This window comes from Daphnia magna, linkage group LG2 (genome assembly GCF_020631705.1).
Source record: "Daphnia magna isolate NIES linkage group LG2, ASM2063170v1.1, whole genome shotgun sequence".
Lineage (NCBI taxonomy): Eukaryota > Metazoa > Arthropoda > Branchiopoda > Diplostraca > Daphniidae > Daphnia > Daphnia magna.
The window spans coordinates 11786240-11806400 of NC_059183.1; the positions used below are offsets into that span (position 1 = coordinate 11786240).

Below are 20161 nucleotides of genomic sequence, written 5' to 3' on the forward strand. Positions count from 1 at the left end.
CAGAATCCGTTTAAGGAATTGCTACTCCAGCCAAAATAAAGCTGACCACTCCCGTTTTCTTTCTCTGCTCTTGTAACGAGAAAGAAAGACAACAACAACACAAAAAAACGGAAGCAGATGATCTTGTTTTACTATACAAGGAAAGAGAAAATTCGGATTGGGTTAATGTCACATCAAATGTTTGAATCAACGAAACGGGGAGTGGCTCGTGTCACCGCTATACACCGCGTCCAATCGGACAATCAACCTACATAAACTGACCGACAGAAATGAAAACACGAGCATAAGAGAAGGAAAAAAAAAAAAAAAATGAGCCGTCAGACAAAGAGACAAGTCAGAGTCAGAGACAAGAGAAAGAAAAAGTTAGTGATGCCCGTGTGTTATGTGTGTCTTTGAAGTGGTTGCTGATTTCGTCAGGTGAATAAAAAGAGAGAAATCGTTTCAAGTCGTTCAACGGCTATAATTGGCTTGCAATCAATAACTCATTTGGGTTAAAAACAAAAACAAAACTCATTTTCTGAAATCGAAGAAACCGTTTGAATACGCGGGGCAGCTTGTCCAGTGCTGGCATGTAACGTGAAAAACAGGACGACGATCGGTATACAGGTGGAAAAAATGTGTACACGTAACGTATATAACTACCTGTACTCGTATAAATTGGGGGGAGCAATTAATTAGTCACGAACCCGTCTATTCCATTTTCTTAAAAGTTGATTGTATGCACGCGTTATTAATCACAACGTTTTTGAATAATTTTTGGAGTTTTTTTTGTTTGTTTGTTGTTTTCTACTTTCCTGTTATTTGCTTTTTTCTCGACTCGGATTGTCATCGGTTGGTAACACGTCCTGTCCTATACGTTCTATACGAGTAAAAAAAGCGATGGAGTGAAAGAAACATAAGGCAGCATATTCCCAGTAAGCTTATCTCCATCGGTTTTCGTCCAGCGTTTCCAGTAGGCAGCCGCTCTGCATTTCTTTTCAATTTTCGTGTTGTGTTCGTTTTTTTATTTTTTTTTCCATTTCTATACTTTATTCCTGTTTATCAACACAGTTTTTAATATTCATTTGGTTTTTATTGGGTATTTTTTTTTGCGAAGTTTTTACTTCGTTTCCTTTTGGAATCGAATTTCTTTGAACGGGTTGATTGGCGACAGTAGTTCGACGGAATGATTAACTAATAAGTGTCAACGTGCACGTAAATATTCGATCATTTATTTTACGCATTTCAAATCGGGACAAAGGAGAAGGCAAAAAAAAAAAAACCAGTTCCGGTTTTGTTTTCCCGTTTTATTTTTCAATTTTCTCCTTCACGTTAATTTACTTATGACGTGCACACAATACACAAAAAAAAAAAACAAAAAAACTCTAAAATAAAAGGGAAAACATCAAACAGGAAAAGAGAAATATTACAACTACAAGTGAGAGAGAGAGAGAGAGAGGAAGGAAAGTACTTGCGGTCGTCACCTGTCTTTCTTTTCCCCTCTATATAACTGGGTGTCTGTGTGTTGTTTGTATCTTTTCTTTTGACCTTTTCTTCTGGCTGCCTGACTCTCTCTGAATCTCTTTGAAGAAAAAAAGGAAAAGCTCGTGCCAACCACCAACAGCAGCACTAGTCTATATATCGCTGGCGCCTCGTCTTTTGCCACATCATCACTCATATTCCTTCCAACGTGAACGTATATAAACTGCTGGCCGTATTTTGCAAGTTATTTCGCAAAACTCGGCTCACTTGCCACATAGCCAACACCAATTTCTCCCTGTAGTACTTTCTCGTTATTGGCTCATGTGACATACATTATCGCGCTCTTTTATTACAGCAGACTATAAATAAATGTTGGAAGTTCGTGATCGAGCCATAATTGTCGTCACAGTTCAATATCGAACCAGAAAAGAAACGGAACTACACAACATTCAATTGGAAGAGAGAGCGCGACCTCAAACGAGAAGTTGTTTTTTTATTTATATGTTTTTAAATAATGACAGTGGAGGGTTATTCATCAGCAGATGGTCAGCAGCAAAAATAAAAAAAACAGAGACTACGTTAGGTACAGTCTGTGTGTTAGCGAGTAAAAGGGGGTCAGCGGAAGCCCATCTTTAACACAAACAGACAACAAAAGGAGCGAGAAGAGACGTATATACAGTTGTCGGCTGACGGGCGTGAGTCTATATCCTTGAGGGACCAGTTGTGTCATCAGGAAGCACCTGCCCTGATGCGTCTACTACCTGTAACCTTTCCCTACGGAGAGGCAATGCTCGTAGGGTACGAAATGTTCCACAATCTTCTCTTCGTAGTTTCCAGCTGTAAAAGAAAACAAAACAAAGAAACTCTTATCCCCACATCAAGAGAAGTCCTTAAGTTATTAGCTTATAGGCTTGAGGTTCAAAAAATAATAATAATAACTATAAGCCTGGGCTGTGTGATGGAAAGATAGAATCGCACATATGTTCCTGAAGGTATATCATAACTATTTAAATTGATGTATTACCGTGGTGTGTGTGTGTGTGTTTTGCGTTTAATCGAGAAAAATTAAGGATCACGATTTGTGTATTATCGAGCAGTGCGTTACAGCAAGGTAGCTGATTACTTGCTCACTGTTATACGCGTGGGAAAAAGGAAATCAAGGGAGTTATTATTTTGTTTTCGATGAGGCAGTCATGATGATCGAACACCCCGACCGATAGATTTTTGGACTATAGCCGCCGTGTAATCGTCTTTTGAATTTCCTCTATTTTTTAAAATTTTGATTTACTGATTGGAATAGAATTTATGCGAGATGGTAAATAAAAGGCAATAATGTAATACGGGATGAGTTTCACTGAATTGTAAAAAAATACTTTTTTGCCGTAAGTGAAAATCGGAATAATTTAGTGAGAAACGAGCAAAAACGATCATTGCATTAATTCAAGTGTATAGAAAGAAGAAATTGGCCAATTAGAAAAATATATCATTTTCAATCTTATTTTTCAATCAACTTCCAACTCACTCCCGAGCAACAACAACAACAAAAAAATGGCTCCGGCGCTATACGACAGGAAATGCCGGGCAACAAGTCCATCAGGTTTTTACACACGTGTGACGCTATAAAAACGTGAAAGTGAAAATGCAAACGGTTCCCCCCCACTTTTTTTTTTTGGTCTGTGTTGTGTCACATCGGGTGGCAAATGTTCCATCGTTGAAACCTGGAAAACCTGTTTATCTCTTTATTTTTTAAATTTTTTTTTTAACTGGCAAAATAAAAACAGACTTATTAGGGTCTAAGGCAGTCCAGGTTAAGTTTGCTGGTCTAAACATAAAAAATAAAAGGCACCGGCCATGGACTTGTTGTGTGTCCTATTGGCGAAAAAAAAAAATGGAAAGCAGATGAAAATGGCACTTGACTTTCGCTTCCCTCATGTTCTTTTCAAAACGTTCAGCAGATTATGCACGTTGTTAGGTGAGTTCGCTGGGAATGAACCCAATGTTTGTTTGTTTCTTTTTTCGCACTAACGCAGGCGATCAATCACAACGATATCGATCAGTTTTTTGTTTGTTTTTAACTTGATGCCTATAGACTTATATAGGTCCATTAACCCACTTTTATTAGTCAGCACACAGGTACACATGCCACGTCTATAGTGCGTCCAAAGTGCCAAACACGTTTCGAACGGGGAAAAATAAAAAATAAAAAATCAAGAACACACGTGTTGTGTCATTTTGTGTACGCCAGGATCACACACAATCACATGCATATTGGGAAGAACGAAGGGAACTCTCTCTCGCTCAAGGAAAGAAAAAAAAGGGCGCTGAGCAAAAAGAGCCGTTTGTTGTCACGAACGGCACGTCTGCCTGAAGACCCCCAAAATAAAAAAGGAAAATCTTTTTGTTTAGTTCCACGAAAATGTAATATCATCACGACTGACAAATTTTCTCTTTACAGGTACTATAACACATACCACTGTTGTTTATATGCTTCGATCCGAAATGCTTATTCTTTTTTTTAATGCGATAAATTACGTGAGTCGATTTGAAGCAACGGACATTTTCAGGATTTCTACAACTCGATACGAAATCATCGTCGAGTACGGAACACGCGGCAAAAGAAGCCAGAGGAAGAAAAAAAACAAACAAAACCAACAACTGTCGTGTCACGTTTTGTTGGCCGAGTTGCAACTTTTTCTTTACCTCCTCCTACATAGCAAAGCAAAACACGTGATTTTTTATTCTTTTTATCGAAGAGACACACATCTCTTATATATTATGCTGGCCATACTGATCTCGAACTCGTTTTCAAATCCAAAAACACATTTTTTTTTGTTTGTTTCTTTCTTTCTTTAATATTTAGTTTTCCTGTGTGTAGCGTGCGACGTTTTGTCCACCTCAGAATTTTTTAAAAAATAAGTGTGTCAACCGGACCCCCCGAAAAAGGGGATCTAAATCAACAAGGATTGCCCCGGTGTTCGTGCTGGAGCGCCCGCCATATTTTTTTTTTTTCGTTTTCACTCGTAACATCGCACACGATTTGTTTCTTTAAAAAAAAAAAATAAAAATAAGGTGGTGCTTGCATCCAAGTGCCATTGGTTTGTCGTGTAGGAGATAATAATACGCACACCTTCGTTTAAAAAAAAAAATTGAAAATAATTCAAAAAAAAAAAAAAGGTTTCATTCTTCTGTTTCCTTTTTGTGGTCGTCATTTTCACCTCTTTCACAAGAAGTCTCTTCGCTTGTATCTCGAGGCTCGTTCTCCCATTCATTTCCGACTAGCACCTGCTGCTTCACATCGGGGTTGGAAAGAAGGTCTGGCCCCCATCTCTCTCGTCCACAGGTTTTCTTTTTTCTCCCTTTTCTTTTCATCTCATTCTTCGTTGTATTTACCTGCTGGTCGTCTTTTCTTTCTACAAAAAGAGAGAAAGAGAAAGAGAGAGAGAGAGAGAAAAAAGAGAGAGCACATCAGCTGAGAGGAAGGTTTTGGAAGGTCAAGCTGATATTACCCTTCAAGATCTCATGTACTGTATATACAGCTTGCAGTCTCAGGTATTTTTTTTTTTTCTATCCCCTTAGATATTATTATATATATATACATATTTCTCCACAAGTTTTTTTTTTTTTTTAACCACTGTGTGTTTGTATCTCTTTGGTATCTTCTTCTTCTTATATAGTTTCTCTTCTTTTTTTTCTGACGGCTGAAAGTTTTGGCCGAACGGGCCGGACGCGCCTCTAATGCAATGAATCTACCAGCCAGTCACTGTGAGAGTTTTGTTGGCCTTCTGGCACGCAGTTTAAGAGTTATACGACTCGCTTAAAGACGCATACATCGGGAAAAAAAAAGAATGTTTGTCTTTCTCCGAATTCTGTCTTTTCTTTGGCATCCTGTTCGTTGCTGACCACCTCTTTTTCCGATTCATTTCTCTGATTATCTTTTCTTTTTTTTTGGTTTTTTTTTGTTTTTTAAAGTTCGTTGTTTTCGATAGTCGTGATCCGCACCCGTCCTAATTTATGACTTGCTTCCCTCGGCCCGCACTCTTACGCAAACGGACAGGCATCAGGTGCGTCCTCGAGTTTGGTGAGCGGACGCGAAGCACCGGCCCAATTAACAAGAGGTTTCAGCTCCACAGTCAGAGTGTATAAGGTACACAAAAAAAAGACCATCGTCACTTCTAAAGATCTCGAAAAAGAAACGAATTTTCAAATCTTTCGTTCTAAAACTAACAGGATCTATTTTGTTAATGTACAGAACCTTATCCATCCCCAGCAGGTTTGTTTGTTTTTTTCTTTCTTACGTGACATTCAAATCGGACACGGATGGCAAAAAATAAAAAAATTCCATATATACATACTAATACGTGTGTGTAAACTTTACACAAGTCTATATCTGTGCGCGTGTGTTCGTGCGGCCGGGCTCCCCCCCTTCCAAAAAAAAATCGGCCGCTCTCTCTCTTACTGGAATTGCTCCGGTCCGGTCCTTGTGAGACTCGAGATAAAAAAAAAAAAAAAAAAGAAAAAAGAGGAGGAGTAGACTTGATGAACAACGCACAGGTGACATTACTACGCCAAAACATAAGGTGCGGCCATGCCACCACCACCACACAGCAGCAAAAAGAGTTTTCTTTCTCTATCTCTTAAGGTCCTTTACCTTCGCCTTTAACTTGTTTTTATTTTTGTGTTCTTTTTACTTGATCCCGATTTGGTCACGGCCTTACAAAAGTAGACAGTCACCTCCGTCGGTCACAAACTAACCGGGAAAAAAAAATATCATATAGAAATAAACAATTTTATCAATTTAGGTTGTAAATAATAAATAAATAAAATAAAAAATGCGCAACTACTCTTTCCATCTGATTTGAATTTCTCTCTCTCTCTCCCTCTTTTGCAAAAATAGAAACGCTTACAGATAAGATAAAGAGGAATTATTTTAGACGTAGTGTGCGTATAGGCATGTAATATACGCAACAGGTCGAAAGACACACACACAAATACTGGAAGGTGGGGGTCCATGCGAATAGATATATTTTTTATTTACTTTATTTATTCGTCGTTTCGTGCAGCTTTTATTTGGTAGGGAAGTTTCTTTGGCGGTTGTCGTCATTCACGCTCGACCAGCGTCGTGGGCGGCCCTTTCCCCCCGTACAAAGCGCCACTATTGTAGTGGCACATATAGCGCCCACCACCCTCCAGTCACCACCCCCTTTTTTTTTTCCTCTCGGGATGCCCTTAAACAGGTGCCGATCTACGCTATTACCACCACTTTATAGCGCCCACGCTGACACATACGTTTTACCTGGTTGGTAAATTTCGTTTGTCTCGTTGCGTATACATTTGATTTGACTTGCAAGGCTATGTATATTCGTCAAGGAAAAACTGAAAACAAACAATGAGGGGAAAGCAATAAGCTGCTTGATAACGAAGAAACACAAAATTGAAATGAAAAAAAAACGGAGTTGGGTGCGCAGGTTTTTTGAAATCATTTGTTTTGTGTTTAATAGACTCGTTATTGGCATTGATGAAATGGATACACACGAGTTTACAGAGACAATTTGACGACATGCGAGATATATCAAATCAAAAAACATTTCTTTATTCCTATATAGTTTTCTATTTTATCCTTTTTATTTTATTTTTTTTTGTTTCTCAAATTTTCTGTTTACACGAGAGAAAAAGAAAATAGACAAGTCATCGTCATGAGGCACGTGCGCCGCAGCATTTGATCCCCTCCCCGTTTCAGTCAAAGACTCCAGCAAATGTCAATAAATGCGTGTTTGTTAAAAGGACATAAACGCGGGATCACAGCGCATTCGTTCCGCACTTAACACGAGTCAATATCAATAAAATAAATATTTTTTTAAAAATGTGGTACGAAAATGTTCATTTTGTTCGTCTGTGTTTTTCTTTCGTTTTTAAATAACTACGTACATTATACAAAGGCACTGGGCATCGAAGAAAAATTATTTATACTCTGCGATAAGAGACGAATGCAAAAAAAAAAAAAAATTTCAAATGAAAATCAAAGTGAGTGGCGAAAACGAGAAAGACACATTTGAATAAAATTGGGAGACACACACGGAGGGTATCAAACGTACAGGTGAGGCTGTGTTTCTTTTTTTTTTTTTTTTTTTTTGTTTCAAAATGTAAAAAATTTCGAAAAGGAGCTCCAGACAGGCAGCTGCTGTTATAAAAAAATCCCAAACGGGAGGGAAAGAATAAAAACAAAAACATTTTCCAGTGTCCGATTTTTGTTGTTGTCTTCTTCCCCTTTTGACCAGACCAGTGTCCAGGACAACTGAGAAAACACACGGCGATATAATACAGTCAGACATCCAAAAACTCAAACACGCAAACATACACACACTGGCGCACGCACATCAACGCTATATACTTCGTCGATATAAGATACGAATCGAATAAGAAACATTAAAAAAAAATCAAATAAACATAGAAAAAAAAAACTAGAAACTGGTTCGGGTTGTCCGTAGGAGGAAGAAGAGATGGGCCGAGTTTTTACTTGAAAAAAACAAACAAAAAAGAAGAAGAAAGATTGTATGGCATGGTGTGTGGTGGACTGTTTTGGTGGGCGAATCAAAAGAAGATATGTGAACATTTTTGAGCAAAGGCTCGATGACTAGGACTGGGCTTTTCAAAATATCCAAATTTTGCCAACGTTGGAACGATGATGAACATCTTGATGGCGAATATCATCCTCTGTGTCCAGCCGCATGGCGAGATTCAAGAACAAAAAAAGAATTCACACGTCTTACTGCTCTGTGCAGAATGTGTGAGAGGGTTAAAAGGGTAGGTCACAAGGGAAGAGAATTCCTTCCTGCAACAGAAATTGTTTTGTCTTTTTTGTCTCTTTTTGGCACCGCGAATTCTTCAATGTCTTTTGTCAGGACTTCGCACAAAATATACGGGAAGAAGAAGAAGAGAGAGAGAGAGAGAGAGATATGCTGGAGGTATTTTTCCAGACGTGGAAAAACAAGGCAGAATCTTTAAAAAAAAAAAAACGACAAAGAGTTTGAAAGAAATGTCAAAATCAACCAACCGTAAGAGCGGCCAAAAGAGAGGGGGGTCAGGTTGACGAAGACTGTACACATCCTGCTTTTCACATCATATAATATATAAGCTCATCGAACAGGTATTTAGCACGTAAGGTGTTTCTGCCTGCCAGTTACAGAAACCGTAACGGCAATGTGTTGTTTCCCTCGAACAGTTCAAGCGACTTCTCTCTTGGCGACGGCCAACAACTGCGAACCGTTGGGCGACGGCGATGCGGACGCATTGCTGGCTGCGCAACAGCCTCCGTCCTCGTGTTTCGAAAGGAGAGACATGCGTGAAAATGTTTTACCGCACGATTTGCACGAGTAGCGCTTCACGTCCGAATGGGTCTGCAGGTGGGCGCGTAAATTCGAACGATCGGCGAACGAGCGGGAACAGTGCGGGCACGAGAAGGGCTTCTCGCCCGTGTGCGTGCGGATGTGACCCTGCAGCAGCCACGGCCTGGAGAAGGCCTTTCCGCAAAGGAGGCACTTGCAAGGCAACGTGTGGGTGCGGATGTGCATTTTCAAGGCGCCCAGCGAGACGTAGACCTTCTCGCAATGCTTGCAGCTGAACGACTTCTTGCTGGCCGCTTGCTGGGCAGCGCAGTGAAGCTCTTGATGCTTGGTCAGTCCGCAGTAAGTGGAGTAAGACTTGTGGCAATCGGGGCACTGATAGCGGGCCGTTGCGCCGGCCGACGTTGACGAAGCCGACGAAGCCGATGAAGCCGATGACGTGGACGAGGCACTGCTTCCGCTTTTCTTGTTACTCCGCTGAGAAGACAGCAGCAACGCTGGCGGACTGTGACTGTGGTGGTGACGGAGCGCCGTCGATTCGGTTCCGCTCTCGTCGCAGCCGCTCGATCCGCTGGCCGGAGACGAAAGATCCTCCGTGTCGCTCGTCGATTCGGATAACTTGAGCGCTACGGCGCTGTTGATTGCCATCGATTCGGGCCACTGGACTCGATGCGAGTTCTGCTGCTGGGCCGATTCGCTGGGAGCGAATGGCGACAGTTGCTCGCTGCTCGGCCGGTGAGGGCTGCTGTTGGAAGCGGCCGGATACAACGGGCTGATGGCGGCCGTGCTGAACGATCGGTAAGGGAAATTAAACGGCAGGTAAGGCGCGTACTGGTGATGCTGTGCGTTGTAATGATGATAAGACACGGCCACGTTGATCTGATTATTCAAATGCAGCGGCTCTAGTGGCGTCGACATTTTGGCCAGTGACTGGGACGACAACATTTGCGAGGATGCGCTGCTGTTGACGTGTTCGGCTGCGAAATGGCCCAGCGGAGGAGTCCAAGACTTAAGCGGCTGATGGGCCGGTGGCGGCGATAAAGCGGCCGGTGTCATTGGCGAAGGCAACGAAGCCGCTTCTAATAAAGCGCGTAGTCCGCTTCTGATTTTGACGCTCCCGCTCGGCGGCAGCGTATCGGTCCTCCGGTTTCAAGCTCAAGTTCTCCGGCTCTTCGCTCATGGCTGACGTCACTAGCGAGGCTTCTGTTCAAATTCAAAGAAATTCAAGAAGAAAAAGAAGAAGAAAGAAAAGGGGGAACGATTAGTCCACATTGCTCACGAGATTTTTGTTCAACTTCGAGAAGAAAATGTGTGGAAAGATCGTCTACCTGTGGCGGCAACTGATTCAGCTTCGAGACTCTCCTGCAGAAAATAGGAGAGCGGCCGCTTCTTGAGCGGACAGTGGCTGTAGTTCTGATTCTTCTTGACGAGGAAAGAGCGCGGCATGCTGCTGGCTTCTAGGCTGCTTCCGCACATGGATGCGCAAAACGAAATCGATGCGACAATCCGCAATAATTGTTTCGGCTGCAAACGAAAAGATCCGGCCAATGTAACCAATCGAAATGATTACACTTTTCGTTTCTGATGAACGCCTTCAGATATAGATTTTGCTTTGTTTGTTTTGTTTTTTCTTTTTCAAATCAATTGAAAACAACCAACAATTCTCAAAATCCTTTAAAGGAATAGCAGCCGTTGGACTGTATACGAAACGAAAAAAAAATTATGGGCAACTGGAGAAAAATAAGAGAGAGAGAGAGTATCCGGTCGGTGCGAGTGCTCGGCGCTGACTGAAGTTTTCGCTGCTCCGCCCTGCCCTTCTTGTAGCCGGACTCTACCGGAGCGCCACCGCTGCTTTACAGGTGCTAGCTGTGGGGATCTAGAAAATGGACGAAGAGCAGCGAACAGGGGGAAGGGGAACCGAACTGGAAAAAAAAAGAAAATAAAAAAAAATCCTCCCTCCCTTGTGGAAGGTTCTCTCCTCTTCTTCTTCGGAACCCCACCCACCGCCACCCTCCGGAACGAAGCACGTGCCCCATCAGCGGCCAATGAGAAGACACGGTTTGCGACACACATGAGAAAACGTCTACGACGGTGAGGTGTAGAAGATACAGGCGAAAAAAGAAGGGGGGGAAAGGGCACCCAAATACACACACTTGAAAACTGCTGCTGGAAAAGAAAAAAAAAAATGTGTTCCAGCAGGCACCCCACCCCATATAGCGCCGTCAGTGCCCTATTCATTGGCCATGTTCGGGCCCAAACAAAAAAGGGAGAAAAATCAAATTTCATTGAATGGACAATGAAAGAGACCGGAGCATCTGCTCATCTTTAGTGCACAGCTCAATGGCTCCGTTTTCATAGCATTTACGTCAAAAGCATTATCGATGCGGCCCCCACGAGCAGCCGGAGTTTTTCGGGGCCCAGGTAACAACAACATCACGTACCTTTCAAAGAAAGAAGAAGAACAAGAAGAAGAAGGAAAAAAAAAAACACATATTGCGTATGCACTTGGTTAGATATTATGTTCCAGGTTGCGATGTGGTACCAGGTGCATCCGTCAGTGAGTTGGGATTTATTTAAAAAAAAAAAAACACATAATCTGTCGGCATTGATTTGAATCAACAGATTGGATATGTACGTGCAAGAGTTGGGTCGTTAAGGAGGAGGGAAAAGTTGTTACAACAAATGGGCCGGCTGTCCGTTCACGTTAAGCTACCGGAAGAAAATTCGGACACGCCAGCATCAGTCGATTGATATGCTACTGATTTGAAAAAGAAAGGCAACTGCTGCCGATGAGAGATTAACTGCCAATGAGGGACTTAAAAAAACCAACACAAATTTTTAATATTATTTTTGCACGTTTTTGTATTTTCACTTCCGTCCGCAGATGTTATTGCCACCGCGATCGCACATTGTGCCAAACTTCCTGCCCTTCCCCTATTTATCTGCGATTCAAAGTCGCAGAAGATCCAATCAGTGATGGGACTTCCCTCCAACGGGTTGCTCTAATCCGTTGGATGGTAACAGAACACCTTTTTCCGCTCGTCGCGGAAAAAGAAAACGGAACCTTCCGCACACCGGATCATTTCCGAAGGGATGACGGAAGGGTTAGAAGAGGGAAAAATAAAAGAAAATAAGGGAAGAATAAATAAACAAATGCTGGAAACGATTGACATAGAAAGCCGTTAGAAAAGAGAGGACCATTTTCAATATCTCATTAAGGTAAGAATTCCTTTTGCGAACAAGTCAAGGTGTGTGTGTGTGTGTGTGACATTTCAACCCTTTTTTTTCCGTTACAGAAGCAAACGTGTAAAGGTGTCACCTATACAGACACACACACGAATTGATCCAGTGCTCAGAGGGGGAAAGAAAGAGAAGGACAGTGAAGAAGAAAGAACATGATGGATGGGGCGGATGGTTTAAACTCTTTCCCGCGCGAGCCACACACACACACACACACACACCCAAAATAAGGAGGTGAACATTTCACAGATGCACAAAGGAAAGAAATAGAAATTCGTTTTTGCCTAGAGATATCAGATAAATATATATAAATACACAGACTGATACCGATTGCTTTACTAATGACTTATTCACGCCCGATGCTTGTGACGTCGGCCGTGTATCGCCGAATCCCGATTCCTTTTTTTTTTTTTCTCTTTAATTTCCCCGTTAAATTTATTTTTTCTTTCTCTTTTTACTTTTACCAAATATTTTTCTGACGGTTCGTTCGGCCCATTCATATGCTAAAGGGGGCCCCGTCGAGTAGCGCGTCAATAAATTTTATTCGATAAATGTCGCATTTTCTTCTGGTACATTAAGAAAAGGGGCGACACACACACACAACTATTGCACAGACGAAAGCACCACAGCCACTCATATGCATACATCCATAAGAAAGGCAAAAGAATGAGGAGAGCGTTTCATATATATACAGTACTAGAGGGTTTTCCCGCGTGAACGGGGCGCGAGCCAAGACCGCCAATACAACCCGTCGGGTCAAAACGGTCGACAGCGTTACATTTGTCACTGGCTCGTACATATAAAGTCCTGAAATTGTTATTTATCCCCCCCTTTTTTCTTTTCTTCTTCTTCTTCTTTTGGTCCTTGGGTCCATTCGGCGTATACACGAGCGAGGAAGGCTATACGATTTCAGTGCATATAGCGATACAAACTTATTATGCAAGAGAGTCGTGACCTTTATCTTTTTTTTTCTCTCTCTCTCTCTCTCTATCCCCGCCATTTTTTTTGTATTTTCCGGGAGAATAATTTTGGTATTTTTATTCTTTTAGTTCTCTCAGTCTTTTTTTTTTCCCCTATCGCATTGAGGAAGCGTGAAAAATTAACAAACAAAAAAAAAAAAACGAATAACATAAAAAGGTGAAGAAGGAAAAAAAAAAAGAGAGAAGAGATGAAGAAAAGGACGAATAAATAAATCAAACGAAATGATGTGGCTGAGCGGCTCGTCATCGTCCCTCCCGTAAAGGTTGTCGCTGCTGCCGCTTCTCATTTAAGTATCCCGCGTGTTTATAAAACATGCATAACACTATAAGAGAATATATATATATACACAGCAAACAAAAAGCCCCGGATGTATCACAATCCTTTTTTTTTTTTCTTTTTTATCGACGGGATTGATTTTTTTTTTTTTTTTCTTTCATCTCTTTTGAAGTTGGTCGTTTGACACGTCCTTCGTCTGTCGTCTGATTTCTTTTTATTATTTTTTCTTCTTTTATTCCGATGTCTGGACTGTTTGTTGTGCATTATGTGCAGGCAACCCCATTTTCTGACGTGATATTTTTTTTTTTCTATTTTAGATGATGGATTTAATATTTGTCTTTTTTTATTATTAAAATGCATCATTGGAATTGAAGTAAAATCAGTCGATTCTTTTGTCTGAAATCTATCCGTATTTCCAGGAATTCTTTGACTTGTCATCGCCTCAAAAATGAAATTTAAAAAAAGGGACCTTTTTCTGTCTACACGAATCAAAAAATGGATTTCACATAAAAAATATAAAAAACATCTATTGTTATGAGCTACGACGATCTAGACGGATGTCCTCGATTTTTCGGGGGACTTTGTCTCCAAACGTTTTTCACTTTTTAACGTGAACTGGATTTTATTTTCCTACCCCCCTTCTGCTCCCATTCTTTGTGTGTGTGTGTTAAATTCCACGTAAGAAAAGATAAGCCATTTTCTTGTAGATATTTACTGTACAAATTCATCACTCAGCTGCTGTTGGATGTCGGCATGAAATGCATCAAATGTGTGTGGGGGACAAATGACGCACGCACAAAACGTCTTGAGCTTCATTCACGCGGCTTCATCGCTCGCTTCAAGTCAAGATTATCGTTGATCTTGACACATAAGCCGGACACACACACACACACACGCACAGCAAAAAAAAAAAATCATCACATTTCCCATATATATACATACGCTGTTATTATTATTTTTCTCTTCTTCTCCCTTTTCTTTCCACGTAATCGTTCACCAGTTGACAAAAAGATATCCATCCGGAGGAAAAAAATAACACCAAGGGGGATGTGTGTGCAGTAATACCAAGAATAGAGAGAGAGAGGGTAGGTGGAGGGGGGTTTTGTATTGTCATCGACGACGCAGCTGCAAGACGTCAAGGTATTACGCTCGCGCCATCAAGAAGAAGAGGATCTTCTTCTTCTTCTTCTTCTTCTTGGGTGTGTGCAATGCACAAGGTGCTGGGTGTGTACCAGGGGGAGCACCCGACGCTGTTATGAAAGGAGAAGTGGCGCGTCGAAGTTGTGTATATATGATCGAGCCGTCATTGAGCACCGGATCGCCACCAGCTGCTCCAGCTGGTGAGGCTTCTTTAAAAAAAAAACCGTCTCATAAAGAGGAATAGAAGCGCACTGACAATCCAGCACACTGACGCACGGCCGTCGCTCGTTCAGTGTTGTTATATTATTATTACCTTTTCTTCTTTCCCTATTCAAATGGCCTTTTTTTCCCTTTTTTCGGACGACCCGTGCAAGCAGTGGCGGTCGCGTGCCCAACGAATTACCTTTTCATTGCTGGACTGGACCGTATCCTTTCTTCCCCAATGGCCGAATGGCCCTTACAATTGAGAAAAGAAAGCGCCGAGTTATTTTTCCTTCATAAAAATGTGTAGTAGGTGTAGTAGTAGTTTCCGGATGAATGGAAATGAAGAAGAAACTCCTCCTTGTGTATACGTACTGTATATATATATATATACCGCCATTGCTTTATGTATATGCACATCGTTGAAATTCCTGAGGTAAAAGAATAAAAAAATAAAATCAAGGGCAGGTGACCAAAAATTTCTTGTTATTATTAGCTCGGGGCTATTTATCAGCTCCGGTTTTGCTGCTATAGATATTCACTTCTTTTTGCTAACGTACACACGTCAGTGTATCGAATGTCATAGACGCTTTTCAACGTTCAAACAAGACACACACACAAAAAAGGAAAACATCCGTAACCGATCGGTATACTACTACGTTTTTATGTTTGATTTGATTACCATATAGTACATTCCCCTTGTAAATGCTGAAGTTTACAGAGGGAATTGGACAGTTAAGCTTTGCTATATCTGAACGATGACGATCGTGTTGGAGGAAATAAACGTCCGATCGAACTGACGTGTGTTATCGGTTTTTAAAGGTGCCCATATCACCTGGCGCCAATACGTTCGTTTCTTTTCTTTTATTCACAGATGATGACGGCACTGCTGTGCCTCCAATCCTCGACTGCGGTAGCACAACATCCAAAAGAGAAGCACACGGTTGTCTCTCGTCTAAAATGAAAAAAAAAAAATGTTCTGTCGAACATCAACTATAATAATCCCCTTTTCATCTCTCGTACGAAAAGAGGGGGAATTGATCGAACATCACGCAGCGTGCAACTCTTTTTTTTTTATGTACATCTCTCTTTAGTCTTATTGGGTTGCTGTTGCACCCGTGCAGCAACAATTGTAGCTGGACTCCCCCCTTTTTTTTTTTTTTATTCTTTCCTCGACCGTGAGTCTATTATACTCAGGGTGGCGCTGCTGTCTGCGCGCCTCTATCCATCATCCGAACGGCTTCATCGCGACGCCATCGATCATATTTCTTGCCTGTTGTTGTTCCATCTCATTTCTGTGTTGTTGTTGTTGAGGCCAATATGGTGAGGGTTCTTGCTCCATGCGCGAGCAGTCGACGGTGCATGTAATGGAATCAAATCAGCACCGTTGATTATGCCACATCCTCCTTATCCCTTTTCTTGCAGTCATAGGAGCCCATGCGCATCCATCAGACTCGAGTGTTTTCGCTGAAAAATAAATAAATCGGGACTTGTTTTTTGTTTTTTTATATATCGGGAAACGTGTCGTGTGTGTAAGCGCAGAGGCGGAAAGATATGGTAATAATAGCCGTACTCAAAGCTCAATTGAATGAGCAATACAGAGTGCGATTAAGGCCGCAATTGACTTTGCCGTTCATTACCTTTGTACCTGAGCATCTTTTTCATTTTTTACTGTTGTTGATTTTTGGGGTTGTGGGAGTCTCGTGATTCTACAAGCCACAAAATCCACATATTCACGGTGAGTTTAGTGGGCGTTGATGTATGCTCATCAAGACTTTCAGGTAGTTTCCCCAAAATCGAAAAACGAGGAAAAGATAAATCAATCATTGTACAATAAGTTCTGCAGTTTTTTGTTTGTTTTTTTTCTTTCTTTTTCTAAGTTTTCAAATGATGAAAACATTTGATAATGGCTTTATATCCGTTTCATTCTTTCTTATTCTTAATTGTGTTTGGCCATTTATCAACTATTGCACACAACAACCTTCCTCCCCCCCACCGAACAACAACACAAAAATTGGACGTCAAACAGTTTTGACTGGACATTACAAAAAAAAAACGCGCGTGCTGCACCTTTGGAATACTATCTAACCCGGATTTGTTTTTTTATTTTTTATTTTTTATTTCTTCATAATATTTTTCTTTTTTTTTTTTTATCTTTTCTTTCTTTTCTAGTTGCCCTTTTTTTTTTCTTCTCGCTTCGTGCAGCTGCTCCGCGATAGCGCCGATGACTAGTCCGACTAACATATACAAACGAGCACCACCTTGAGTCTTTGGCACCTTACACACATAGACACACACAGTGCCATTTCCACTCCCCGCTGTACGGAAATCACCTTTTGCCTTGGTCTTACTATATGCAGTGAATAATCCACAACAGCGGTGCATACACATAGATGGGGGGAAGAAAAAGCGATATCAATAGATGAATCGGACGTATATATCAACAGGCCGGTTAGATACGTATGGAGCATACAAGGTGTGTAGATATACACACACACACACACAGAGAAAATAGATGGACTTTAGCGTGTGTGTAGTAGAAAGGCGCCAGGAGTATACAGATTGTAACAGTCGTGGCACTCTCTGTTGGGGCTAAAGCTTTTCTGACCTATTGTTCCGATTGTGTTCAATAGCCCCCCCCTCCCCTGCCGGCCTTTAAGGTTTTTCTAGCTGTGCGTGTGTGTGTGTGTTAGGTTCATCTCTATTTCCCGATGGAGCTTTTGTTATCCATTGAGCTTAACCTTCTCTCCCTTTTTTTATTCCATTTTGCGATGGTGATTTGATTTTTCAAACGACGCGACCAACGCGCACCTGGCGCTGTCTGTCCGTAGTTGTATCACCCCCCCTCTCTGAAAAAAAAAACTTTGGGTGTATCAATAAACTTGATTGCAATCATTGGCTGTCGTGAACAAGAGCAAACGGTTTTTATTTTCCTGAGGGGAGAGACTAAGCACCAACAACGCCCCTCTCTTATTTCCGCGTTTAATTGGAACGCGGATAGCAGAAATGTGCGCAAGTTAATGAATAAACAAATTAGGAAGACGAATGTGTAACGCTAAACGGTTTTGGCCACTGGCCACTGTTTTGGTGTGCACACAACGTTTGCATACAACACACTGAGTCACTAAAGTGCGACTTTAGAAACGGAGCCGGGCCCCAGTCAAACATCTGCCCGCCGCAGACAATAGAGAAACGAGAGAGAGAGTTATAAGCACACGAGCAGGAGGGCTAACCTTCCCCTCTTTTTTTCTTCTCCTCAGTGTGTATGCATGTGTCTATACAGATTCTCTATAGTGAAATGGAACGGATTGGAGCAGTTGGGTGTACGGTAACAGCCGGCCCTTTGGATAAATTTGATGCACAGATTCCGACGTATATATACGTTGGCACCGTGTTGTTGCCTTCCCTCTCTCTATGTGTGTGTGTGTACGTGGTCGACGCCGTACGATCAACTGATTTATGTGTAATTTCGTTTTTGTTCCTTATCCGAATGTCCACAGCACCTGCCCACCCTCTTTATTTTTAGCGGGGTCAGTTCCACCATCAAGGATATGGCCACTGTACACAACGCCCAGTCAATGGCCTTCTCTTTCTATCCATGTCAGTTCATTTCCAACTTGATTTTTACGTAAGAATTTATTAAAAAGAATAAAATTTGATTTGAATTTATTTATACACGCTATTTTTGGGATGTAGTACTTGTATCGAAATTCGTTAGAGCATTCAAGATAAAATGAAATGATGCAAAAAATTAAGAGAAGAAAAGCTTGTGTGTTAGAGGCGCAGTTGTAACATATACGTACGTGTAATCATTTTATGCAATCATCGAAGTGGATCATCTTTCCGTTTGTGCGGTTTTTTTTTCTTTTTCTTTTGGGTTTGTTGCGATGTCTTCGAGCGGATCGATGAGTTTAAAGCCAAATCCCTTTTCTGACAAAGACAAAAAGAAAACAGATACGATGATGACGAAGTCTCTTTTTTTTTTTATAATTTTCTGTGTGTGTAACTTGATCTGTTTGTTCAGCGGCTGCTGAATGCCGGCCGGCCGGACATCTGACCCCACTTTACGTGGGCATTTCTTTTTTGCTAGTGGCTGCCGCTTTGTTGCTCGCGCAAGTTCCTCATCTTTTTACGTCGACGCTGTCAGCTGTGTTGGACTTGTTATTCGTACGCACACACGCAGCAAACAGCGGAAAAGCTCATCGGTAAATAGCCGATGGCAATGTCCAGAAAATTTGGCCAATTCAGTCAGTCGCCGCAATCCCATTTGATTCGCGGTTTTTTTCTTTTTTTAAACCATTCAGTAACCGGATCGAAAAGGACATTTGGCTACACGTGGAGGGTTTTACCGTCAATTTCAGTATATATACACACCATCATTTTCTTGTCTATCCTATTGCTTTCTATGCACCACGTTTATCGTAATTTGAATAGAATTTGGCGAGCGCACATCCACAAGAAGCAAACAGAAGCCCCAATCGAAATCGGCAAGTTTCTTTTCATTTTTTTTTTTTTTTTACTTCTCCCCAGCGTTTTATCAATCGATATCCGATTTCCAAGTTGCACGCACGTATATACCCAACACAACTGCCTTTTTTTTTTCTTTCTTTCTTCTTCCCATGAAACAGACACACACAAAAAAATACATTAAATCGAATAGGAGGGGATATAGCAATCGTGATATAAGACTATTGTGCTGTGTGAATACACTGTACATGTTGCAGACATAATCAAAAAAGGACTTGTAAGATACTTACACACAGGTGTTGGTTTCTACGATTTCCTACTGCGCGTACATAGCGGCCCCTTCAACCATTTATCAATGCAATTGAAATGTGGTGGCTCTCTTTTCTATATTGCGACGTCCATGGGAAACACTTTTATTTTCATTCGATGCCGTGTACGCCGTGCAATATGATTGGCTGTGCATTGCATAATAAAGCGTCTCTTTCTTTATAGACGATTACGAACGGCAGCATTTCTTTTTTGATTTATTTATACAAATGCAACGGACAAAAATCAAATAACAAGAAAAAGGTAAGCACTTGATGGCGCAGTTTCTTTTATTTTCATGGCCGACAACGGAGCAAATGGACAAGAGACGATTTCCACCCCAAAAGCGAAACGGAACGCCAAGGTAAAATGTTCACTTTCGATCAATAAATCTCCAGTACGAGAAAATGTTTTTAAAATAAGAAGAAAAAAAAAATTCACACGGGAAATGATTCGAATAAAAAGTGACACACACACACACACAGCAAATATAGAAAAATACCGACGCGGCCTATTGTATAGATTTTTACAGTGCACGTTGGAAACGACGTGAGTGTCAGGATTTCTCTATCCCCCTCCCCTCGGCTGTCGATTTTTCAATACGTTCGCAGCTTCTGTGTGGGAACCTGTAACAGCATTCGATATAAAGAAAAAAGTCACCACATTGAAAAACATTCGTAGAAAAAATACAAATAAAATAAAATGGCCGCCTTCCTGACGAATAAGAGATGGCGACCTAAAAAAAAAAA

General features: G+C 41.3%; 1 protein-coding gene across 1 annotated transcript; it reads right to left on the minus strand.

Moving 5' to 3' along the window:
- Positions 1-7566: 7566 nt before the first annotated feature.
- On the minus strand, positions 7567-10576 carry LOC116915846 (protein escargot). The gene is given in 3 exon segments (XM_032920979.2): positions 7567-9896; positions 9898-10004; positions 10130-10576. Coding segments are annotated over 3 exon segments (1470 nt in total). The 5' UTR covers positions 10278-10576; the 3' UTR covers positions 7567-8681.
- Positions 10577-20161: the final 9585 nt, after the last annotated feature.